The 27,244-nt window shown below is 35.8% G+C and overlaps 2 protein-coding genes across 4 annotated transcripts; one reads left to right on the top strand and one right to left on the bottom strand.

Annotated features, from left to right (window-relative positions):
- The first annotated feature begins 8,207 nt into the window (after window positions 1-8,207).
- On the top strand, window positions 8,208-9,887 carry LOC127809534 (probable protein phosphatase 2C 78). Of its 3 annotated transcripts, XR_008025131.1 has the most exons (4): window positions 8,208-8,957; window positions 9,123-9,204; window positions 9,297-9,567; window positions 9,724-9,887. XR_008025131.1 is itself a non-coding variant. In XM_052348393.1 (2 exons), the coding sequence occupies exons 1-2, from the start codon at window positions 8,690-8,692 to the stop codon at window positions 9,359-9,361; spliced, it is 333 nt and encodes a 110-aa protein (XP_052204353.1). In that variant the 5' UTR covers window positions 8,208-8,689; the 3' UTR covers window positions 9,362-9,887. The 3 variants fall into 3 exon arrangements, 1 of the variants encoding a protein (XP_052204353.1); XR_008025130.1 differs by having other exon boundaries at window positions 9,123-9,567; XM_052348393.1 differs by lacking the exon at window positions 9,123-9,204 and having other exon boundaries at window positions 9,297-9,887.
- A 10,164-nt stretch (window positions 9,888-20,051) lies between these two features.
- LOC127809533 (endoglucanase 8-like) lies at window positions 20,052-24,557 on the bottom strand. The gene is made up of 7 exons (XM_052348392.1): window positions 24,247-24,557; window positions 23,747-24,154; window positions 23,028-23,120; window positions 22,743-22,904; window positions 21,025-21,136; window positions 20,645-20,808; window positions 20,052-20,521 (listed from the first exon to the last, which is right to left on the bottom strand). Exons 1-7 carry the CDS (start codon window positions 24,484-24,486, stop codon window positions 20,198-20,200), a joined length of 1,503 nt encoding a protein of 500 aa, XP_052204352.1. The 5' UTR covers window positions 24,487-24,557; the 3' UTR covers window positions 20,052-20,197.
- Between the last annotated feature and the right edge of the window lie 2,687 nt (window positions 24,558-27,244).

The raw sequence follows: 27,244 nt of genomic DNA, 5'->3' as shown, positions 1-27,244 counted from the left end.
TCAAAAAGAATGGATACACCTTGCATTGAAATAGGATATTTGCGCACAGAGGCTGTTGAGAAAAATGAGTGCATACAAGTCTGCACTCCAGCTCCAAAATTTACCGAAATGCCCTACTTTTCATATTACAAACAAAAATATACAGGGGCTTGATTGACAAATGCTACTTAATTTATTTTCTTTTTCCCATTTTCTTATTACACCATCAAACACATTATTTCCAAATTATTTCTCACCATGGGCCTAAGCCCAAATCACATGTATCCCATATACATATATTCCAAGCCCACCAGGCTTAATTTTCTACTTGGGTTAGACATCTCATTAACTATTTAATTGAGGCCCTTTCACTTAATTTCTGATTCCATGCACCATGAAATAAAATTATGTAATCTAAAATTATTTATGTGTCACCAAGGAAATTTATCATTAAGTATTTAAAAAAAAATACTTAGACCTACATTTTAATTGCTATTACCCTGACGTCAAGTATTAAAACACCTAGACCTACTTTAGGGTCGTTACATGGTACCTTTTTGAAAGGACTTTATTCCATGAGTTATGATGGTATAAAGGATGCCAGGGAGTGTAACACCCCACTTTCTCGGGCGTGTTATAAACTAGGACAATCCTGGGACGATAAATTTTTTCTTTCAAACTAACACTTAAATAACATCATTACTCGCATCCATCCCAGAATTTCTCTATTTTATTTTATCTCTAAAAAGAGAAAATCATCATACTCATCTATTGCGGAAGGTAGAATCGAACCTGACATCTTACCTTAACATTAAATCATAAATCAATTCTTTACATCACCGTTTCTCAACTTAATCCTCAATACAAGACTATTCATCGATGGAATATAATTTCCTCAACATAACTTAAAACATGACATACGTTCTCATCTAACATTAACACATAACATACGTTCTTACTAACATGAACCCTAAATGGGGTTATACATCGTCATTAACCATAAGGTTATACATCATCGTTCCTCATACGTCATTCATCAATCATATCTTACATCATGGATTTCCAAATTGTTTAGATTTCAAAGTAGCAGAATTTAAACACATGGGCTACATCACATATATTCATTTCATTGTTCATTCATCATGCAATTAGCTAAGTGCCATTTCATGCCTCATTCATCCTCATACCTGCTACAATCTTCATCTGAAACGTTTGAATATTCCAGGGACAAAGCCCAATTAGATGATGAACCATCTAAGTAAGCAGTACAAAATCATTTTCGCGCATGAATGCAATATGCAAAATGTCCTCGTAGTTTTTGACTTGAGTCAACCGCACCCAACTGCTGCTCCCCATTTTTACAGCCCTTTTCCTGGGCCGATGTGTATGGGTGCACACTTGGTAGAGCAATGGCGCTAGTTCATAATCCCAAGCCCTTTATGCAATGCATGATCAATAATATCATCGTGAATGTATGCACATTTCAACATCAATATATGTAAATGCAATCTACATGACATAATCACATCAAGACATGACAACATGATAAGTCGTTTTCATCAGATCAGGTTTTGGGTTGAACCCCTTTCATACCAAACATTTTCATAAAACTAAATTCATTTTGGTAAGTACTACTTACACATCAAGCATTTTTCGTAAACTAAAACCATTTGAGTTTTATCACTTACCTCATATGCATTCTCATAACATCTCGATTCTCGTGCCAGACTTTTAACGTACATAATTCGGATCCTCAACATACCCTTAGCTTAGTCTCTCGGGCTTCCTCGGTATACGTGCCTTGACCTCGAAGCACGTGACCAACCTCGATTGTCGCGTAAATCCTTGATTCCCGCACACCACCTCAATTCTTACACATTACCTGGCTTCATGTGCATTTACCTCGATTTTTGTGCAACATCTCAATTTTCGTGCACTACTTCGATTTTTGTGCACCTCCTCGAAACGCGTGCCCGAACTATTTTTCTCGTCAAAATCTCTAGAATATTATTACATCTTAATTTCCAATTTTTCAAGATTTTTCCCATATTTCCTCTATTTTCTTTTTCCTTATTTCTTCATTTTCTTTCTTTCTTTCCTTTTCTTTTCTTTTCTTTTTCTTTCTTCTTTATTTTCTTTCTTCTTCCTCCTGTTCACCTTCTTCCCCGTGGTTCCTGCAACCATTTCTTCCGCCATACCCGAGCCGCTACCGCCTCCGCCTGGTTGCCCCAACGGCCACCTCCGCTTGCCTAGCTCAACCGCGCACCGCCATGAGCCACCACACCTGCCTCCCCGATGCTGCTCGCGGCTCCTGCGCGTTACAGCGTCGCGCCACCAAGCTGCTGCAATGGCAGCTCGGTTGCTGCCATGGCTTCCCCTAGCCGGCCCTCCACCGACCTCCGCAGCCTCGACGAACCACCGTCGTCGCCCTCTTCGCCATTTGTAGCGGCTTCCAGCTGCCCCAACTTGCTGCTCGATTTGCCCGAGCTTCCTCGCGGACAGCCATGGCTGCCTGCGACTTCATCTCCGCCCAAGCTTGCGGTTTCTCTCTCCCTCTCGATCTCGGCTAAGCTCTCTCTCATTCTCTCAGCTGCCCGAGCTTACTGCAATGGCAGAATCCGGCCATCCCTCATGATGAAGGTTCCTGTGTGATACAAAGCTATGTGCCAATCATGTTGCTTTTTTGAATCTTTTGTAATGTAATTAATGAATGTACTTGAAGTTTGAATGAATTGTGGTAGAGCTTAATTTCAGCTTTAGACAAGGTACCAACTCTCCTTAAATTATGGAGATTTGGTATTAACCCATACTTTTGTATCAAATATATAAGTTTTTGAAGTAATGGAATTTTTGTATCCTTCTCTTTATCTTTCTGTCGCCTTCTTCTTCAATGAAAAAATAGCACAAAAATTCCAACATCTGGTATCAGAGCCTTCTTGATCTTAGTGGGACTGTGTGTGAGAGAAAACAAGTAAGAAAACCTCACTTAAAAGCCTAAACACTTGAAAGATTTGAGTGTTTTTTTGTGATGGCTACAAGCAGCAATATCTCTGCTCCTTCTCCTCCAATCTTCACTGGAGAAAATTACCATGTTTGGTCTGTGAAAATGGAGGCATATCTCAGGGGTCTGCTACTGTGGGAAGCTGTTGAATCAAACTTTGAAACTATAGAGCCACAGAATCCAACTCTGAATCAGCTCAAAGTATATGAAGAAAAGGTCTCTAGAAAATATAAAGCCTTGAGTTGTCTTCATTCAGCAGTAAATGAGACTATTTTTATCAGGATCATGGCATGCAAAACAGCGAAAGAAGTCTGGGATCAACTAAAGTCAGAGTTTCAAGGAAATGAAAAAACTAAACAGATGCAGATCTTCAACTTAAGGAAGGAGTTTGAACTTCTCAGGATGAAAGAAACTGAGAATGTGAAAGAGTATATTGATAGAGTTATTAAAGTTGTTAATCAAGTAAGGCTGCTGGGTGAGGATTTACCAGAAAAAAGAGTTGTGGAGAAGGTAATGGTAACTCTTCCCGAAAGATTTGAGGCAAAAATCTCTTCACTTGAAGATGCCTGGGATTTATCTAAACTTTCTCTCACGGAGCTTGTAAATGCTCTACAAGCTGTTGAACAAAGAAAGGCACTTAGAGAAGAAGAAGGCTCAACTGAAAGTGCACTTGTTGCATCTCAAAAGGCAAAAGTGCAAACAGATGATGCAAAGAAAGGCTATCATAAGAGAGGTAAAGATAAAAAGTTTAATCAAAACTACAAAGGAAGAAATAGAAAAGGCAAGTATCCACCTTGTCCTCACTGTAAGAAGACAAATCATACTGAAAATTATTACTGGTACAGACCGGGGGTCCAATGCAAATCCTGCAAGCAGTTTGGACATGTTGAAAGGATTTGTCTAGGAAATTCTAGTCAACAAAATCAAGCTCAACCTGCTCAAGTCATAGAAGGATCTGAAATTCAAGAGGATAAACTTTTTGTTGCTGCCACAGTTGAGAGATGTTTAGCTGCAACTCAAAACACTGATGCCTGGATGATTGACAGTGGTTGTACTCATCATATGACAGCAAACTTTGAAAATTTTAGAACTTTGGACAGAACATATTCTTCCAAAGTAAAGCTTGGTGATGGGAGACTAGTGGATGTCAAAGGCAAAGGTGTTGTGTCTGTGCAAACTTCATCAGGTACAAAGCTTATCTCTGATGTGTTGTTTGTGCCTGAAATTCAACATAACTTACTAAGTGTTGGTCAACTGTTAGACAAGAATTATTCACTTGAATTCAAGAACAAGTTCTGTGAAATTATAGATCCTTCTGGTACAAAGCTTCTGACAATCAGAATGTATAATAGGAGCTTTAATATTGACTGGAAAAATGATGAAGTTAAAGCTTTAGTTAGTATTGAATCAGACTCTTGTCTGTGGCACAAGAGGCTGGGGCACATAAATTATGATGCCTTGAAGTTGCTTGAAAATGAGAAAATGGTGAATGATTTGCCTGTTGTGACTGTAATTTCTGATGTTTGTGGTACTTGTCAACTTGGTAAGTTGAGTAAAACTCCATTTCCTCTAAACCAAGCTTGGAGAGCAACTGAGAAGCTCCAGCTGGTTCATACAGATGTATGTGGACCCATGAGTATACCTTCTTACAATGGCAGCAAATATTTTCTCTTGTTTATTGATGATTTTTCAAGGTATTGCTGGGTCTATTTTCTCAAAAACAAATCCGAAGTATTTTCGATGTTTCATAAATTCAAGGCTGCGGCAGAAAATCAAAGTGGGCAAATGATCAAAACTTTAAGATCCGATAATGGGGCAGAATATATTTCTTCTCAATTCCAGTCATTCCTTCAAAAGGTAGGCATTCATCATCAACTCACAGTCGCTTATACACCTCAGCAAAATGGTGTAAGTGAAAGAAAAAATAGATCAGTCATGAACATGGCAAGGTGCTTGCTGTTTGAAAAAGGATTGCCAAAGAAGTTGTGGGCTGAAGCAGTTAATACAGCTGTGTATTTGCAGAATAGACTTTCAACTAAAGCTGTTAATGGTAAAACACCTTATGAAGTCTGGACAGGTGTTAAACCATCAGTAAGACATCTAAAAATCTTTGGCAGCATCTGTTATACCTATGTACCAGAGGCAAAAAGAGACAAATTGGATCAAAGAGCTAATGCTGGTATATTTGTTGGTTATAGTACTACTTCAAAAGGATACAGAATTTTAAATCCTAAAACTGAGAAGGTTTATGTGAGCAGGAGTGTGAAGTTTAATGAAAAAGATGCATGGAATTGGGAGAAAATGATTGGAGAGTCTTCAAACCAAAACACTAATGGTGAAAATACATCAGAGACTCATGGTGAAACCTTTGAGGAGGACTCTGATAATGAAAATTATGCTGTGAGAGGTATGAGACCTCTACAAGATATCTACAATAGATGCAATGTTGCTGTATTGGAACCTGTCACAGTTGATCAAGCTTTGCAGTGTCCAAAATGGAAAGTAGCCATGGAGGAAGAATTTAACATGATAGTCAAGAATGACACATGGTTACTTGTTGACAGACCAGAAGATCAACAAGTAATTGGTACAAAGTGGGTATTCAGAGTTAAGATGAATCCTGATGGCTCAATCAAAAAATACAAGGCAAGATTGGTAGTGAAAGGCTACTCTCAGCAGCAAGGTATTGACTTCACTGAAACCTTTGCTCCTGTAGCTAGATTTGATACAATTAGATTGTTGCTTTCTATTGCTGCTCACAGAGGCTGGAAAGTTTATCAACTTGATGTTAAATCTGCATTCCTCAATGGTATTCTTGAGGAGAAAATTTATATTGAGCAGCCTGATGGTTTTGCTATTGAAAGTGCTGCTGATAAAGTTTATTTGTTGAAAAAGGCATTATATGGCTTAAAACAGGCTCCTAGAGCCTGGTATGCAAAAATTGATGGTTATTTGCTTGACTTGGGATTTGAAAGAAGCATCAATGAAGCAACATTGTATGTGAAGGAATTGGTTGCTGAAATTCTAATTGTTTCAATCTATGTTGATGATATTCTTGTTATCGGAAGTAATTCAAATTCTGTGAAAGAATTTAGGAAACAAATGGAGGGCATGTTTGAGATGAATGATTTGGGGGAGATGTGTTATTTTTTGGGAATGGAAGTGTCTCAGGTTTCAACAGGCATTTTCATTTCTCAAAAGAAATATGCAATAGATTTGCTGAAGAAATTCTCTCTAACTAGTTGCAAAGCTGTTAGTACTTCAGCAGTTCAAGGATTGAAATTACAAGTTGATGATGGGTCAGCTTCTGTTGATCCTTCAATCTTTAGGAGTTTGGTTGGTTCTTTGTTGTATTTATCAATCACAAGGCCAGACATAATGTATGCAACCAGCATTCTATCAAGATATATGCACATGCCAACTGAAAATCATTTCACAGCAGCCAAAAGGGTCCTGAGGTATATTCAGGGGACAATTTCATATGGTGTGATGTTTAGGAGGAGTTCAGCTCTGAACTTGCTAGGATTCACTGATAGTGATTGGGCTGGATCACTTGAAGATTCAAAAAGCACCTCAGGCTATTGCTTTACTCTTGGATCAAGTGTTATATGTTGGAGTTCAAGAAAACAAGGCTTTGTTGCTCAATCAACTGCAGAGGCAGAATATATGGCTGCATCTGCTGCTGTTAATCAAGCCTTATGGCTGAGAAAAGTTATTAATGAACTGAAGTTTAAGCAAGAAGCTGCTACAAAGATTTTGTGTGATAACAAGTCTGCTGTTGCAATGGTTAAAAATCCAGTTTTTCATGGAAAAACTAAACACATTAAAATCAAATATCATGCTATTAGAGAAGCAGAAAAGGAAGGTGAAGTTGTGCTATTACATTGTTCAGCAGAAGAGCAAGTTGCTGATATTTTTACTAAAGGGCTGCAGAAGAATAGATTCGAAGAACTTAGAGACAAGCTTGGTGTTGTGCATAGCTCTTGCATCAAGGAGGAGTGATGAAGGTTCCTGTGTGATACAAAGCTATGTGCCAATCATGTTGCTTTTTTGAATCTTTTGTAATGTAATTAATGAATGTACTTGAAGTTTGAATGAATTGTGGTAGAGCCTAATTTCAGCTTTAGACAAGGTACCAACTCTCCTTAAATTATGGAGATTTGGTATTGACCCATACTTTTGTATCAAATATATAAGTTTTTGAAGTAATGGAATTTTTGTATCCTTCTCTTTATCTCTCTGTCGCCTTCTTCTTCAATGAAAAAACAGCACAAAACTTCCAACACCTCACTCTCTGCAACTCTCTTCTCCCACTCTCTGTTTCGGCCACTGATACGCCATGCCCGAATTCGACCATCTTCTTCTCTATTTATAGAGAACCCAACACCCCCAAGAGCCTTGGCGCCCACTCCTTCCCTCGACAATCTTCTCAAATCCTCTGCAATTTGCTCAACCCAATTCCATCGTGTTGCACCTTGCCTCCTCCACGCGCGCGGACAAAATTTTGGAGCTTCTTCCTGCCTCCCACGCCTTGCGCACACATGTATAATGCATATATATATTTATATTATTCTAATATAATTTTAGAAATAATATATATTTAATCCCCATAATTTATCCCTAATACACTTGAGAATTTCTCTAATTTCAATACACCCCTAACACTCAAATTAAATTGCATCATGATGCTTGAAATCCAAAATTAATAACTTTCAAAGTTATTCGATAAAATCGATTTCGCCCCCAGTCCTCATCGGGCCTTTGATTCTTCCCGCAACCACTAAAGGGTTGATCTTCATGAAAAATTGGAGCCCCCTCAAGGTTACGTTGACTTCCCGGAAGGCCCCTATGACAATTCGGTATTTCAGTCTCAATCATAGCTGTATTTTAACTGTACCAAAAACCGTCTCAATTCTGATTTCTTTTACTTTCAAAAATCTTATCTCGGAACGCTCATCGAGACCATGCCATTTTCCATAGCCAATTACACTCTGGGGCATTCCCTCCGATCGATTCGGCACTTATAACTGCAATAAATTACACTTAAATCCCTACTCCTTTGATAATTTCTCCTACGACCCAAGCTCAAATTAATCTTAAGCCTTTTAAAAAATTTGGGGTTTTACAGGGATTATATCCTTAAGATGGTCCACTACCAAACTAAGTTTAAAACCCTTGATATCACTTTTCCTGATATTTGTATTATCCACCAAGCCTCGAACACATTTCCACAAGCTAAATTTGGTATGATTGTGACAACCCATAATTCTCAAGATGAAACTTGGAAGATCAATGACCTTATCACTATTTTTGTTGTCGGGGAGGCAAACTCAAGAATGGAAAATCTCAAGTAGTTTATTTTGTCTTTAAACCTCTCAACGAGAAGAAAGGTACGAAATCTAAACCTAATGCTCTTAAAATTATACATTTAGAACAATAAAAAGGACACTGATCAACCTGGAGGCGCGACGGCGAAGGTGAAGAGACAGAGAGAGGAGGAGGTCGAGAGAGAGAGAGAGAGAAGGGAAGGTTGACGGCGAAGGTGAAGAAACAGAGAGAGGGGGAGGTCGGGAGAGAGAAGCAGAGAGGAAGGGAATATGTGGGTCTCTCAATTTGGGCGGGAATTCAAAAAAATTGGGCAAACAATTGGGCCTTCAAGAAACTACCATTTCTAGAGAGAGACTGAGAAAGGGAGAGAGAAAAAGGAAGATGTTGGAGTCCTGTTACAGGCCACTGGAGCGGTGCTTCGGCTGCGATGGCGGCGGCGGAGGAGGCGACAGGCTTCTGTGGGACATGGGCTTGAAGCTCCATGCTTCCGGAAACTACTCGATTGTGGTGGTTCAAGCGAATTCTGCGTTGGAAGACCAAGGCCAGGTTTTTAAGTCGCCTTCTGCCACCTTTGTTGGCGTCTACGACGGCCACGGAGGCCCTGAAGCCTCTCGCTTCATCACCCATCACCTCTTTCCTTTCGTCCACAGTACTGTTCCACATCCCTAGTTTCAGATTCCTCTTTTTCGTTACATTTTTGTGTGGATTTGTGTTTCGGTGCTTGTTCGTTCTGTACTTTCTCGGTAGCCAAACACATTGTTGCTCTCTTCAGTATGATTGCTGCAAAATTGGTTAATTGTTCATTCATTTTCAGTTAGGTTGGAAGATAAGAAGAAAATGAATTTATGAACTTTGTTAGAAGAAACAAGGGCAGCTATTTATGGGGATAATTAATGGTAATACCTAATCAAAATTAAACTCAAATTAATCTTAATCCTTCCAATCTAAATCCCTAAGATTTCATTTAACAAATTTGCTTGCTTCCCAGAATTTGCTTTGGAAGGAGGAAGGATTGTCTGCAGAGGTGATAAAGAGGGCATTCGATGCCACTGAAGAGGAGTTTATTCGCTTGGTGAAGCTGTCATGGATGACTCGGCCACAAACATACTTTGGATGCTTTTAATTTTCCATTGTATAGAGTGTTCTTTTATTGTTGGAACTGCAATATACTACAGCCTTGACTCCAGTTTTCACATTTTATGGATTGAAAATAAGTGCGAGCAACCTGGAGGACCATGGACCATTGATAATACACTTGGGTATGCAAATCGTGGATGATTGTGGGGGTTATCAAATTTCTCTTTGGTGGAATAAAATATGTGCATTTCTTGATAGATTTTTGTTTGCTTTATTCTTTCTTTTTTTAAATAATGTATTTATAGATCTCATCATAAAATAATGTTGTTTGGATGCAGACTGACCTGAGGTTCTAGAGCATGCTCTTGGCATTGCAGGAGGCAACAGAGACATACCTTGTTGGGTTGTTTGAAGATACCAATCTCTATACAATTCATGCAAAGCATCACCATTATGCCTAAAGACGTTCAGCTTGCAAGGAGAATTATGGGGGGGGGGGGGGGGGGGGCTTAGTAGCGTGTAGGTGGTGAGGCTATGTGAGGCAAAGTTAATTGTTCTTATTGATGCTAATGGGAACCTTTCTAGCTGTGTTTTTTTTGTTAAAACCATATAGTTATGTTGTCCTTCCCTGTGGAAACTAAAAAGTTTGGTGCAATGGTTTTGGATTGTGTACATAGGATTATATGTCTTGATACAGTCTGGCTTTTTTGGTGTTAATGTCTGATGCGTCCAAATCCATTGTGTTGAAATTTTCTGTTGAATCCCCCACTTGGATGTTCTTCCTTATATGGATGCATGTTGATTCATTGGCATGCAAAAAAAATATTTATAAGGAATACAAAATCCTTATACTGTCAACTGTATGGTATTGGATTTTACCCACAAGATTTTCATGGCACTCTTTTTATGGCTGTATGGTATTGGATTTTACCCACAAGATTTTCATGGCACTCTTTTTATGGCACTCTAAATATGTTTAATACATAAATCAATTTAGAGCAAATCCGTTGCTATGTCTAATAAGTTTGGAGAAACTTTGTGATATTTTGAAAGCAATGTAAGTGGTTTAGTTCATTAGTTGCCATGCATATTCCTTGTCTCTCCTTCCTTGGAATCACCCGTCTAGTTTGAGAAAATATTAAATGTACTTTATTATTGATAGGTAATCTATTATAATTTTTAATTTGTATATAATCATTAATTGATTCTATTTTTATAATATGAAAATAATAGAACTAAGAATTACCAGTGAATGGTATGATTTAGGATTCAAATTCAATTTGAACAATCTATGAGAAGTCAAATTTATAGTACATGCAGAAGAGTAGAAGATTGGGGAAGTGAACATGGAGGTAATGTAGTGGACAAACCAGATCATCCATTGTGGTGATAACATAGCAAATCAAAATTATAATGATTTGCTATGTTAAACATTGAGAACAAATGATAACATAGCAAATCAAAATTATAATGATGGCATCCTGTTGAGAACAAATTAAAGAACAACATAAATAACAAAAATCCAAAACCAGATATCTATTGTAGGAAGATACATAATTATGCCAACCTGAAACACAAAACTCTGATTAACCAAATAATGCTTGAGGCTTCCTAATTTTCACAATTAAAGCAACAATAGGCACAAATGAAATTCAATCAATTCTCAAATTTGCAGCTTTCATAAATAAATTATTAACACTAAAATATATACAAGCAAAAATAATATTTCTTCATAGCATTTTATATGTATATATGTAGTATGTATATATATATATGTAATATAGATTATTTGATGGCAGTGGTGACACTGGAACGGGAAAAAGCGATTGAGGCGTCGGCGGCAGCTCAACAGCGACGAACGTTAGGGAACGACGTATGGCCATAGGAGAGGAGAAGCCGCGGGCGAGATAGAGAAGACCTAGAGAGAGAGAGAGGGGAGATGGAGGTGTCGGCGGGAATGACAGAGGCGAATGACGATGGAGGCAACAGAGGCGAACGACGACCAAAAACATTGATGGTGACGACTTTAAGGGTGTCGAACAGTGATGGAGGCGGCTGCGTTGGAGGCGGATGCAATGACTACAAACGGTGACCAAAAAGAGCATAGCAGACGAGAGAGAGTGAGGGAAGGAGAGAGAGAGAAAGAGAGGAAAAAGCTGGGCGACCGGAGATGGACGCAGTGGGGAGAGAGAGAGAGTAGGTGAGGAAGCTGGGCAGGCAGTGGGGAGAGAGAGCGTAAGTGAGGAAGATGATGCTTTTGGGCGGGTGGGGTATTCAATTTGATTTGAAAAATTAAGGATAAATCTATAATTTAGGATAAGGATAGATATGTAATTTTAACTGGATTGTCAACAAAATTGTCACCCAGATTGGCCATCTAGCATTATCCTAAAGGTAAATCCTTGGCTCTTGTTGTATGTAAATCCAATTTAGCTAGAGTCCCATCCAATTTTTGGTAGCCTTTACATTGCAAGGGTTCATAAAAAAAATAAAGCCAAACAAAAAAGAGTTTAAACTCACTATTGACAATAATGAAAATGTGGATGTAGAATTCATTGAAGTAGTTTGTTTAAATTTGAATTATGGATTTAAATTCACATAAAGACACACATTTTATATATGTACTATCCTTTAAGCGGAATTTGATTTCTATTTTCCTGTTAGACAAAGAAGATTATGCTTTGGAGTTGAAGATTATGCTTTGGAGTTTAAGAATGGTTTGGTTAATTTATTTTTTGACTCAAAAGTCATTCGATATTATGCTTTGTCACATGGTTTATAAGTGCTTGGAAGATTGTGGAATAGTAGCTCAAGTCACTATGCCAAACAATCCTAAACAAATGGTGTGACCGAAAGGTGAAATCTCACACTTAAAGATGTAATTAGAAGCATATAAGATAGAGCTAATTTTTCATATTCTCTTTGGGTTGAGGTTATTAAAATTGCTTTATATATTCTTAATAGAGTCCCAAGTATGTGTCGAAAACCTAGCTTGAATGAACTTGTGTTAGATATTGAGTAGAAAATAATTTGGGTATACTTAAATTGAGTATCCAAACAAACTTGGTAAGGCTCAATCGAGTATATCAGCTTATTAATCCAAATGGCTTTGTGAATTATCCAATCAAGTGTTCACAAAGCTATTGAGTATTTGAATAATCAATCAAGTGAATTTTATTCACCAATCAATTGGAGATAATGTGTTAATATAAGAAGCCTCTATGCTTATATCTCAAATCAAGTTAAAAATTAATCCAATTGAGTGATAGACTAGCTATAGGATATCAAGTCTTTGATCTAAGTCAACAATCGAGTAGGTCTAGTTCCCAGTTAAATACTTTGAAAAGAACAAAGAGTAGGTTTCTACATCTTTTTTTCCAATAGGCTATTTAGAATTATATACTCAAGCGATAACATGACCAATCGAATACCAAAATCTATTCAATCAAGTGTTCTTTCTAAAGCATATCTGCAAATTGATTGAAAGCTATTTGGTGTTCAAGTAGTGTTACTCATTCAATCTAGTATGTAGTATAACTCGGTTGAGTGAATTAGCTTGGATGGTCTCTATAGTCTAAAAGATAATTGACTGAGTATTCATGCAATTGAGTGAAACTTATACTCAATCGATTAGCTATAATGTTAACTAGAGCATGTGCTAAAATAAATTGATTATTCTTATTTTCCACTCGAGTATCTATGTGACAAATTTAAAAAATATAGTCGTTATCTAACTGTTATACAAAGTGACCAGAAATGATCATAATTTTGATAGTTTAAGATTTATTTCCTTATTTTATGAGGTTTGATTGTTGTCTCTTTTAATAGAAAGAAAAATATGCTTATATGTTGTGCAAAATGTTTTCCTTTTGAATGTATTCATATTTTGTATAACTAATTTGACTGTTTCAATCAAATCAAAGAAACTATTGAGAATGTGCAAATATTAGGTGCTAAAATTGAATTTTAAAGCTTCTATAAAAGGTCATGAACTACAAGAGATCATGTTGCTAACTTCCCAGATATCCTAAAAGAGTGTTTTTTCTTCTGTAAGTAAAAATGTAGAAAAAGAGACATTTTCTTAGTATAGCTGGAAAGTTAGTAACATGATCTCTTGCAACTCATGACCTTTTTATAGAAGTTTTGAAATCCAATTTTAGCACCTAATATCTACACATTCTCAACAGTTTCTTTAATTTGGTTGATAATAGTCAAATTAGTCATACAAAATATCCTAAGAAAATGTTGAGGCAAACTAAGTTGAAGTCCAGCCAATTTGTGCTTGTTTTAGGCCAACCTATATTGCTTGAGTGATTACCTACTCACAATCATATTAGTTTTCACCTCGAGCTTTCATCTGGTTGAGCGCTAAGAAAGATCATTTGAATTAGAATTTGACGAGAGAATGAAGTACCTTATCCCTTTTATTCCTTTCATTCTTATTGTATATACCCTCTTGAGTTGTAACTTATATTACTTGAGGGTTATCTTGTTGCGAGAAACTTTCTATTTTTTCTTCCAACAAGTAAGTGTAAGGGTTCTACCTTATCTTATAAAAAGAATATAAGGTTATTGCTTTCTTTGTAAAAGCAGAGGTTACTACTAAACTTATAAAAAGAAAGGTTCCAATTTAGCCTTGAAAAGTTGTGGTCCCAACTTATTCTTAAAAAGTTGAGGTTTCAGTTTAGTCTGTAAAAACTGAGGTTTCACTTGAGCTTCTAAAAGTTGTGTATAGATTGTAGTTGATCCCTTAAAAGGTAATCCATTTAGTGGATATTTTTAAAATCTTTAATAAGAAGTTAAAGTAATGGAGTAGACTTATCGCCTGAACCATTGTAAATGCCTTATGTAATGGTTGCATCTTATTTTTCTTTGCAATTGATTTTCACTTGATAAGTATTCTATATCAATTTACAATCTATGTGTTTTCAATTCTAGAAACATTTTTGTTAAAAGAAATAGCATTTTAATGTTAATATTATACATTATCTTCAGCAACAATTTTAATCTAAACATAGATTTCAAAAATAACAAAATTTTATTATACCCAATTCACTCCCTCTTGAGTGGACACTTTATATGTTTTTAGATAAAGGTTGACAATCTTGAGCTAATAGGGTATACAAATTCCTATTTTTCCAATTCACTACAAAAAAATCGGCATTTAGCGACTGTTTTGAAAATTGGCGCTAAGTCAACCGTCAAGGAGTGTTTAGTGGCGGTTTTCAGCAACCGCTGGAGTAACTGCCGCTAATTATATTTTTTGCGGTGATTTTTATAATATTTAGTGACGGTTTTGAAACTGTCGCAAAAAATTAAAAAAAATAAATTTTTATTTTAGCAGCAATTTCAAAATTGTCGGGAAAATTAATAAACAAAATTAAATTTTTAATTTTAGCAGCTATTTCAAAATCATCGTAAAAATTAATAAAAATTAATTTTTTAATTGCTAGGCCCGCGCACAAGCATGGCCAGCCTGGCGCATACGAACCAACTAATCTGCGAAGTCCCCTTAACATATATGCACATATATATATATATATATATATTAATTTTTAGAATTATATTTTATATTTTTTTAATTTATATTAAAAACATTTATTAATTGATTATTTTTAAAAGAATAATGAAATAAATTAAATGAATTAAATTAAATAAATTAATCGATTTAAAATAAAAAGAAGATTTTATATATTTTTTAAAATTATTAAAATTTTCATAATTATATTTTATATTTTTTAATTTATATTAAAAACATTTATTAATTGATTATTTTTTAAAAGAATAATGGAATAAATTAAAAATAAATTAATTGAGTTAAATTAAATAAATTAATTGATTAAAAATAAAAAGAAGATTTTATATATTTTTTAAAAATTATTAAAATTTTATATATTAAAGTTTTGTTAAATTTATTTTTATTTTTTTAAATTAAATTTTTAATGAATTTTGCTATTAATTTAAATTCAATTTTAAATTTATTTTTCAGATTTTATATTTGTTTTTATTAATTTAATTTTTAGTTATTTTCTTTAGCAAAATTTAATTTTTTAATAAATTTTGCTGCGATTTATAAAAACCGTCGCAAATGTTAATTTAATTTTAATTTAAAATTATTTAATTTTTTTTTTAATTTAACTGTAGTTTTTGAAAAACGATCGCCAAATTTAATTTGTTAATGAATTCTGTGGCGATTTTTGAAAACCACCACAAATGTTATTTTAATTTTAATTTTAAATTATTTAATTTTTGACTTTAGCGACGGTTTCTCAAAAATCGCCGCGAAATTGAATTGAATTTTTTAATTATTTTTTAAATTTAACGAAAGTTCTTTGAAAACCATCGTAAAATTAAATGTTTTATTGAATTTTGCGGTGGTTTTATGAAACCGCCGCAAAATTTTAAAAAAACTACTGCAAAAAACATATTTTGCAGCGGTTTCAAAACTGCTACAAAACGCCATGTTTTGTGACGATTTTTAAAATCGTCGCAAAAAATCATTTTTTTTGTAGTGATTGTGTAGATGATTAAAAATTCATATCATATTATATTCACACTAGCATGGGGTTAGTATAATGGAAAAGTGCAAAGAAAACATTGGTAACTTTTTCTACGATGCAGGTTGATTTTGTAGTGTGTTTAAAACAACTACACAAGTCTTTTGGTTGAGAAATCTCATTATTGAGATGTTTGTAGTTGATTTCATTTCTAAACCAATATATTTGTGTTGTGATAACATTTTTGTAGTATTGCTCACTAGGAAGAACATAGGTATAATGGGGTTTAAACACATGAAAGTTAAATATTTGACAATGAAAGAACTTGTGAAGAAGGGTGAAATTACAGTAGAGCATATTAGGATTGCGATATGATTGTTGATCTTTTTACTAAGGAACTTCACCCTAATGCTTTTAAGAAACACATTTTGGCATGGGTATAGTTGAGTCTTTTAATATAATTGGTCAATGGGAGATAAAATATTTGCTCTATGTATTTTGTTTGGATACATTTTTGTTAATGTTTTTGGAACAATTTTGATGTTTATCAATAATAGTCCCTCATAACATTTTGATTGTTTTGGTATGATACATGACATGTCATTACACAAAGTCTTAAGACTTGTGTTAGTTTTAAGCAAAGGCTTGGGGCATTGTTAATTAAAGCCTTGTTTGTATATCATAAGTTATCTCAAGATATTTACATATATATAATTAAGACATACAACCTTGTTTCATAAGCTATAAGAGATTTCTCAAGCATGTTTGTGCTGTTTAAGGAAGAGAGATAAGTGACCGACAAATAGAAAATAACACATATTAGATTGTAAACAAGTGTTGTTATTCTTTGCTACACTACCATATCTCGTTTACGTTGATAAGGTTAACTGATACATGTGATCATGAAAGATACTATATCGCTCAGTGATGTAGTGATTGCTATAGTTCGATATCAAAGATCTTATTGAATCGAATGGTAAACGTGGAGTAGTCTAAAATCTAATTTTGTTTTCTTTACAAAATTTGGGCCCTTAAAATTTTAAAGTAGTGCCCTCGTGTCCCATTGCATCGTTTGGTAGCATGGTTCGGATATTCTTTCACAAATCTTTATTTTTTGGTTAGTGATTAAAGAACGTCTTTTTTACTCTTAATCGTATTAATCTATTTTTACCTTTCTCGAATAGATGTTTTATGTATAGGGAGGCAATAAAGAGGCACAACCATCTATTCTTCGATTGCTCTTATTCTCGTCAAGTTCTATTCTTTTTTTTGGCATTCTAAGAAATTTGGATGGCCTTGGAGTAGATGGGAGATGGGTGCATTGTGGCAATGATAAGGTGGAGTGGAAAAAGGCCCGACCGTCTTGTTTTTGTTGGAAATGGTATACTGTATATGGAGGAAATGTAACAACCATTGCTTTCGAGAACAGGAGCATTTTGTGCCCTAGTTGGTGCATCAAATCCAATGTGTTGTCTGGACATAGTTGTCCATTATTTCATTCCCTCAGACCCCTCAAAGCCGAGCATTGCAGCACGTTTGGCAACTTCCAATTAGCCAAAATTCTATTACTCCGCTGTTTTGAACCGTTTAGTAATTGGGGTTTGGCATTACAAATGTCAACTTTCATGTAAAATAATAGTTTAATTCATGAGTATATTTTATGCACTCTAAACTATCATTTGGGGTATAGCCGAGTGTCTTCGTCACAAATGTTAGCATTCGTGTGAATGTACCATATAATACCTAGGGATATTAATGAATTGAGGAATGATAATATGTCCATGTTCTCCCAAGTATTTCTAAGTGAGCAACTGGGTTCATAAATGTCAATATTCGGGTCAAAAGCTTTCGAGTGCTTAAAGAGATTTGTTAAATAAGGATTGAGATTTCGCATTTCTAAGGGCTACCATTTGAAGAGTTCCTCTGACATTTGTGTATAGTTGTATATAATTTTTGTTTTTGTTTTTGTTATGATGATTGAGATATGCCTTGGCATAAAGCTGCGGACGCTTTTTATTTTTTTTTAATAATCTCAATTACAAAAAAGTAATAATCTTAACTTGAAAATATTTTTTTTTTCTTTTACAAAACTAGTCGCAACTAATATCCCCCAAGTGGAAGAATGTTGAAAATTTTTATATAATGGGCTTACTTTTAATTGTGAGTTTTAGTTTTAAGTTAAATCAATTTAAAATAAATTGATACACTATGAGACATTCAATAATGCATAAATAATTGATCTAGATCAAGCGGGCTAATACTTTAAGTTTTGTATTGTAGGCTGAATTATTAGTGCAGACCATGAAATATCGTTAAGTCTATGGTGGAAAATCTGTGAAAACTCTATATAAAGGTAATGTTAGGTTCCCTGTTCTGTTAAAGATAATATAAGCTATAATTATGTCACTCAATAGAGAAAACTCAAAAAGAGAAAAGAAGGGAAAATTCTTAGTGCAAAATTCAATGGTTGCAAATTTCATTACTTGAGTGAAGAGAGATGTCAAATCGGGTTTATCTAAAAATTAAATTAAATTTTATATTTTAAATAATCATATATGCGACTAGGTTCGTATATCTGGTAACCTTTTATTAATAGGACTACATTAAATGTATGTTATTTATTTTCATTTTATATTTTATTGTTGATTATTGCCTAACAGGCCCCAATAATTTTTTTTTTTTGCCAAATTCAACAGAAAAATATTTTAATATTAAAAATAGTTTTTTTCCCAAAAAGGACCCAATAAATTTCTAATTATAAATATTTTAGTATTAAAAATAAAAAATATTATTGTTAAAAAAATCAAAGAATCAAATATTTTTAATTATACTTGATTATATCATAGATACAAGTCATAAAGAATAAATATTTTTTGTATTAAGATGTGTAGATATTTTAATAAGCGCGACAAAAATAGAAGAGCATTTTATAATTTTTTTAAAAGTTAATAATACCTCTGGTCAAGATATTTTTAATGTACTTACAAGTAATATAAAAAATTTTGAATTTGATATAAATAATGTGAGAGGGCAATGACATAATAATGGATCTAATATGAAAGGTAAATAACAAAGTATGTAAAAAAAATTATTAGATATAAATTCGAGAGCATTTTATACACCATTAATTGTTACAATCTTAATTTAATTCTTTGTGATATGAAAAATTCATGTGTTGATGTTATAACATTTTTTGGAGTCACATACAATGCATATACACATTATTTTCTTCTTTTACAAATTAAAAGATGAAAAGTTTTACAAGATTATATTTCAAAAAAAAAAAAAAACACTACCTGCGGTGCTAAATTTTATAAAAAAATGTAATTTTTTTTCAAATACATGGATAACTTATAAAATATTATTAACTATTCATATTACTGTAGTTTCGGTGGAAAAAAAAATTTTAAAATTAAAATTAATAAAATCTTACTTAAATTCAACTGTCACAAGAAAAATTAAGTGATTTGATTATATTGTCAATTAAAAAAGATTTACTTCTTAAGTTAGAATACAAAAATTTAATTAGCGATTTTATATCTTAAAAATAAAAAAAATAAAATTTTCATATTTTTATTATTTTTTTAAGAGCCTCCAAATTTTAAATGGGCTATGCCCCAACTTCCATGGGTCGGCCCTGATATTACATGCTCAAGTTCTAAAACAACCGTTATTATATGGCCATTTGCTATAAATACGCACGCACGCGCACATAGATATAGTAATCCATCCATCTCCAATTAATCAAAGTGGAATAAAACATTCTCTCCCACCTACTCACCAGGTGTTTTGTCACCTGGCTCCCACTTTCCCTAAGAGGTGAAAAGCACCTAACTTAAGTATGCCTAAACTCCATTGTTTAAACTTTAAATGGAACATAAAATATAAATGATGCACCCAGATTTCACTATAATACCTAGATCACTCATGTTCACTTATTATGTTTCAAAAGCAAAACATAAATGGCCAAGCACTCAAAAGCCCTACCTACCACCATGTGCCTTTTTGAGCTACACATGCATGCACGACCAGATGAACAACATGGCATTGGTCACTATACAATATGTAATCTAGTAGCGTACGTACGTTGAGAATCAAAATCAAGTGTGTGCATGCATGCATGCATACACAAATCTATGTTTGGAAGGTGGGGGAACTAGAAATTGTACTTTCTCGGAAACATTTTCTTCCTTCATTGAATGGAAAAGGGTTACAAACCAGAAGACACAATCATAGGTAGGGTGACCTTCGCGCACCACTACTAATCAACAACAACCTCTACATACATCCATATCTACTACTTCCTACATTGAGATCAAGGATGGGCCGAGAAGTACGCGAGCAAGCCCACCAATGGCGCGTTGATATACGTCGTGGGTTCTGACTCTTGAAAGAACGGCCTCGAGTCTGGGAATGCATCGGTGCTGTTGGGCCCCCCCACTACCGCTCCAACCAGTAAATTAGGGTTCGGGTTGGGGCTCAGAAAATAACGAGACCCGGCCTTACAGCCTATATGGGCCGGGTGCGCCGCCACGGAAGGCAAGGAGCTGGCTCGGTGGTGTATCCTCTGCGGGTATCGTGCACCGTATCCTACCATGTACGACATCCTCATTGGATTATCGCCCAGAATGTAGTCCACCTGTAGGCCCCGCAGACACAAACACAAATGCAAACACGTTAGACGAAGTTACAAGGGATCTTAGCCGTTAACGTAGCCCGATTGGGACTGGGGGCAAGGGAAGCAAGGTGGGCCGAAAGGTACCTGACGTTTGGCCAGCTGTTTGAGGAGAGCCGGGGAGGCTGAGATGTCACCACATGGAACAGCATGATTGGCGTGGCTCAGATAATTAGAATAGGCGAGAAGTAAGAATGACAGAGATGTTACATGCTGCATGTTACTCCCTCCAGCCTTGAAGATCAGCCCCCCTTTTCCAAATAGGAAAATGGCAAAATTCACCCATTTTAGTAATTAAAAATTATATTTTTCACAAGAGTGATAATGGCTGTCGAATTTAGCAGCTGAGTAGTCAAATTTATGTTTTTGAGCAAAAAAGCCACTTTGGCTTGGCTACTGGACTGTTAAGTTAAATTCGGCCACTTGTTTACTTTTTTTTGTTCTTTTTTGTAATTATATAAAATTACCAGGAGAATATTGAACTTGAGGGTGAGAAATGCCAGGCAAAATGGAGCAGATGAAGGCATCGGCATTGTTCTGGAAGGACTTGAGGTCTGGAGATCTTCCCATCAACACCTCCTGTAAAACAAGAAATTTTCGTTTATTCTACAGCTAGTATACAAGAGCGAGGGGAGAGAGAGTCCAGCAGTAAATATGAGTGGCAGCGATGACCAAAAAGGTATAAATGTGGCAGAGAGATGCATTAGGAGGGCAGACACAAGCGTGAAGGCAGGAACATAACATTAAAGAAGGTCGAAAAGCGAAGGAATTTTATGAGCGCAGTGAAATGACCGTAGTACCCCGAATCTGAATCCCCCAATGAGCGAGCGAATACTGGGATATATATATATATACATAATAAATATATGTGGAAGTGGAAGTGTCAGTGACTGGGAGGGGGAGAAAAAGTAACTAGGATAATTTAAAGCGGGTGGTGGGTATGGGGAGCGAGGGAGATGCAGCAGCTTTTTTGCACATGCACGCAGCTGATAACTCACTTGGTGCGGGACCAACCTGATTGACAGGCCTAAGCCTACTCCACTAGGGTTCCTGTGCTTGTGAATTAAAAACCCCACATGGTGCGGGCCCCCCTTATCCTTTTGAAACATAAAAAATTGGCCCTTAAAAAGCCCTCTCCCAAGGCCATTTGCCCCTAGATTTTAGGGCAATTCTCTCTTTTAGGGGATGGCCCACGTTGACATTTGTCATCTATCTATCTATCTTTCTTTCTTTCTTTCTCGGACATTTCAAAGGATCTCATTAACATTTTCTCTCTTAGCTTAGGTTAAACATAATTAGTTTCCCGTAAATATACACTTGGTTGCATTTTTAAGGTATCATTTATTCTTAAGCCCAAATAATTTTATGATGAACCACAACAAAACTTCTAAAAAGTAAAGACAAACTACACATACATATGTGTATATATTAGAGATGAGTAATTCTACAAATACTTTTAGTGTTACACTATATTGTTTTGTCTTTTATTTTTATACCGTACTCTATTTCCAACGATTACAGCTAAAGGCCCATATATTGAAATACAAAATCTGTCTTAACCTCTTATGTTACTCACACCATCACTCTTAACCATAAAAGTTTTGACATTGCTCAACAAACTAGCTAACCCCCACCGCATGTGAAAACCACATTTTCCAAACTCCATCATGTGCAACTGCAACGAGCACCACCACCACCCTGTGGCTGTGGGTCGCAATACTCATGATCCAACAACCCTTTACCATGTGATTCGCATAATACGCTTATCCATATATAATTATAAACAATCATGGACAATAAGAATAAAGGGGCAAACAAGTGGGACGGAGACAGGGATATTTCACGTACGTACACGAGCGAATAACAACATGAGAGGGGAATAATAAATAATAACAATGATAATAAGAACAAGAGTAATATTAACTATTATTTTAAAAATAATAATTAAATAATTTTATATTTATTGTATCTTCTTAAATACAAAATTTTTAGTTGAAGATAAATACATCATCTTTTAAACTATTTAATCAATTAATAGAATTTGATTATAAAATAAATATACATTTTCTGAAAATAAAATATATTTATTAGATAATAATCAACATTACCCTAACAATAACAATAACAATAAGGGGAGCAAATGTTTCCCTATTCGCGTTTTAATTAATTCGGGGATAGGGGTAACCTTGGAAATGAGGACATTAATCCCGGCGTGCTTGTTGTCCCAACCGAACTCATTGATTGTGTCTCCGGCCCTCAGAACCACCTCGTTCCTTATGATGTATTCTCTGTACGCGCGCCTCCTCGACGCCTTGTGCAACCACGCCGCCCCCCACAGCAACTCGTCCTGCCACATAAAAACCATCAAAGTTCAACGCCTCACGATGTCCTTTCAATATTCTTCTCCTGTTTGATCATCGCATCGGACGGTTAGGGTTGAGTTGCTTTTAGTCCTGATTTTTCTGTTTACCTGGTAGCCGTTGACGTCACAGTAAAACGGGCACACGCCTCGCCGAATGCTGTTGCTGTACGCGCCACGGTGCCTGTCAGCGAACTCGAACACCTAGAATACAAAAGTCCACATGACCGTTACGGCCAACGGTCATTTTTATACGTAGATAATAAGTAGTACATGAGAATCGTGTATGTATGTGGACCGAACTATATGTGGGCCCACTTTGATTGATGGAAAGAATGTAAGCAAGCATGTCTCATAAACCAAACCCATGTGAGCATGCACATGATCATCAATCAAAATATGGTTGCCTCCCACAACATAGCGGTGGTCACACCATTTGGTTATCAAAAGAACTATCATCATATAGAAAAAAAAAAAAAAATTAACCACCTTTTTGCTAGATATACAACTCAATTTGAGTATGTGAAACGAATATAAATCATGGGATTGCATATTGTACGAATAATAGTGTTTTTTTTATTCATATTTGATATGTATAAATCACAATTTAAAAAATGTGAACATTAACACTCTCCCACTAAAACACCTCTAGGTTGAATTTTCTAATCTAGCGCTATGGCTAATAAGAGATACTTAGACACAATTATTTTTTTTATTAATAATCTTAATTTGTCAATCACATGTTTAGCTCACCATAAAGATGACAAATGCGAACGCAATTAAAGGAGGAAAAAAGGACCAAGGAAAGAGAAGAAAGAGAGGAGACATACTTTGACGGCACGATCGAGGAGGAGGCGGGAGTAGGAAGGGTCACGTGACCTGAACACGATGGAGGCGGCGGCGAGGGCAGCGGCCGTCTCGCCTGCGACGTCGGAGCCAGGGTGGCGGCCATCGATCTTGTACACCGTTCTGAGCGTGTCCATGTCCTCGGGCCTCTCCCAACAGTTATGGTCAGAAAATGGGTCACCCACCTGCACAAACACCACCCCCGGCAACGCCGTCGCCTTCAGCAGGTAATCCGTCGCCCACCGCACCGCCTTCACCGCGTTCGGCCGCTCAGCCCCCATGGTCCGCCCGAAGTCTATGATGCTCCACGACAGCAATGTCGTCGTGAACGCCATCGGAAACCCGAACTTTATGTTGTCCCCGGCGTCGTAGTACCCGCCCGTCAAGTCCACCTGTTCAAAGTACCAACCATAATGTCATTTAAACCTGAGAGAACAGAATAAGGTGTATTTATCAAATTAGATTAATGCTGTTAAGAGTTTACTCCAGCGGCGGCGCCATCGTGCAATGCGGAGTCTCTGCGCCACCGGACTCTTTGGTCCGGCGGGAGCTCGCCGGATCTCTGGCCTTCGAAGAAGAGAATGCTCTTCCGGAGGGCATCGGCGTAGTCGTGGCCGGAAACCGGGCATGCAAGCAGACACAGTAGCGAGAGAAGGAAAATGCGGAACAATGACGGAAAATTCGCTAGGAATTTGGCTGGAGAACAGCGAGGATTTCGCGCCATTTTCCCTTTCTTTCTCTGGGTTCTTTGCTTGCGGTTGCGGGTAGGAGCAGAGAATGAAAGGCAGCCGCGGCGGTGATTAACTTTATAGGGAGAAAATGGACATTGGATTCTGAGGAATGAGCCAGTGGGATGGCGGCACGTGGCTGGATGGGCGCTTGTGGAGTTTGGAAACCGATGAGAGCAGGCTTGACCGGTTGGCGACGATTTGACCGATTGGGGGTCGAACCGGGCTTAGGGTTCTTGTGAGGGCCGGTGGGTTTACTAGATTCACGAGGGGTGTGATGGGTGAGGTGTGCACCGCCGATTGATGGGGAACACGTGGAGCATCTGGTAAAGTGATCTGTGGTCCACCTTCATCTACTTTCCCATGCGGGAAGGGATTCCCGCACAGCACATCTTCCTTGAGCTCCCTCCAGATTAAGACAATCATTCGGATTCATAAACCCCCCTGTGGAATGGAACCCCATCATTTCATAAAAATATTTTATAAATTTATGAGATTAATGGCCCATTTGCTTATGTAAAAAATAAGGTTTGATAGAGTGAGATGAGGACGGATATGGGATTACTTTAAAGGTATGTCCGGTTGCATTTTTCCATAAAAAGAATTAAACTTTATTTTATGGCATAGACATCCCAATTATAAATTTATCCTCAATAAAATTTTAAAATTATCAACTTGAACCAAAACCTTACCCATCATCTTATTTTGATTCCTTCATTGCCATTGCCACCGCTACCACCGACCTCTTCTTCAAAACTCTTTCCCCTCTCTCTCATCTTCATTGTTTCTCTAGTGATGTTTCATCTTCCTAATGATGGTGCACCCTTTCCCTCTGACGGTTGCTATTGCCTTCAATAACGATTTGCAAATTACGATTGGGTTTTCCTAAACTGACGACCCTTAATCACTCAAATGTTAATATGGTCAACAACTGAATTTAGAATTTGAAGATGGTAAGGGAATATTTAATTAATTAGAACAATGAATGAGCGGAAAATGTCGCAATCTTGTGGGCTTTAATGGGCACTTTTGTTTTGTTCTGTAATATTCCTAGAACCTTTACCTTGCGGAAAAGAAGGGGTATTAAATGTGTGAAATTCTGATTGTGGGTCAAAAGGTTCTGGCGGGGCCATGATTTGCCATCAGTTTAGGAGCAATCATCTGCCAAAAACATGCTCAGAAATCAAAGAGATTTGTGACATTTTAATTTGTAGCCTTGCTTTTAAGTGTTCTTTTTATTGGGTGTTTCACTTTTTGCTTTGCAGCCATTTCTTTTGATTCCATATCATTTCTATTAATTACATTCAGATTTAGGTATGGATTTTTAATTAAAATAGTTTAAATTTTAATTAATAGAAAATTTTACTAAAACCCACCTATCATTAAATGGATCCACGATTTTCAATATATATTGAATACTGAATAAAATATAACAAAACATCAACGCACAATGAACAGAAAAATAAATTTGGATTTATGTGATATATCTTTAGGTTTGATCTTGTTATGTATATTTCTTACACCGCATTGGGTGGGCCGAATACGGCCTAAAGGCCAACCCGATCATCCGAAGCTTGGTCAGCCCAAGGTGAATCGAAGCCACAGGTTGCCATGCCAAATTTAGGCCGCAAAATTATGTGAGCAGCGAGTTGCATGCCCAGCTTCCTGTGAGCTTATTCAGCTCACTCACCCGACATTTGTGGGCTTATCAAAAACCCATCACAACCTTGTGGATAAGAAGTCAATATTCTCAATTCAAAAGAAATCAAATCCTTACAAAAACGAAATCTGTTCCTGGCTATGGAGAATTGATAAAGAAACTCAATTAACGTAATTTTATTTTTTTATTTGATAAATTATTTAAATTGTAAACACCTCACATTATAAATAGAGATGAAAAAACCATTATAAGGGGGGAAGGATAATAAAATATTGTTACTCTATTAGAATAATTAGATAATAGTCATGGACTAAGCATAATTTCTGTCGAATCATATAAAACTTTCCAGTGTGTAGCTTGTCATTTTGTTCTATTCGTTTCTTTTCTTTGTGTTTGCGTTTATTCTCTCAGTGTGAGTTAACGAACCATGATCGACCAATTCTAAATATCGATAGATTTTAAATCTATTTATAATCAATGAAATTGTTAGTTTCCTTTCCTTTACCCTTTTATTGTTAGTAATCGGAGAAAAATCAGAAATTGGGCCACTGGGACTAATAGTTATTGGCTGAAATCGATTTGGGTTGTGGTTAGGTGGCTCGGCTTAACCAGCCTATGAATATATAAATTATAAGTATATTTAAATATATATATATCTAATTATTTATATGATACATAATACATAATCTATTATTTAAATAAATATTTGAGCTGGTATATGAAATCTTTTTTACTTCTTAAATTACTCTTTTTAAATAATTTTAATTTTTAAAAAAACATAACTATTGGAGTTGAACGATTAATGTTCTTGTAAGGAAGGTTTAGAATTTAAGATTTTGAGAGATTATTTAATTAGGCCAATTACAATTTATGTCAATATTATATTTAGTAACTATATAGTGAGAAATTATACTCAATTAATTGACATTAAACATATTAACATCATGACAAACAATTATGGTGATCACATGCCTCTTACAGTAAACATCATGTGATTTTAGATAATGATAAAAACTATTCTTAAGAAGACGAATAAGTTTGCATAAATTTAAATCTTAATAGATTAGGACTTTACCAATCTAAACTAGATCTAT

This window comes from Diospyros lotus, chromosome 9 (assembly GCF_014633365.1).
Source record: "Diospyros lotus cultivar Yz01 chromosome 9, ASM1463336v1, whole genome shotgun sequence".
In the NCBI taxonomy this organism is placed as follows: domain Eukaryota; kingdom Viridiplantae; phylum Streptophyta; class Magnoliopsida; order Ericales; family Ebenaceae; genus Diospyros; species Diospyros lotus.
The sequence above is the reverse complement of the archived record's forward strand: the minus strand, read 5'-3'. Positions and strand labels throughout refer to the sequence as shown.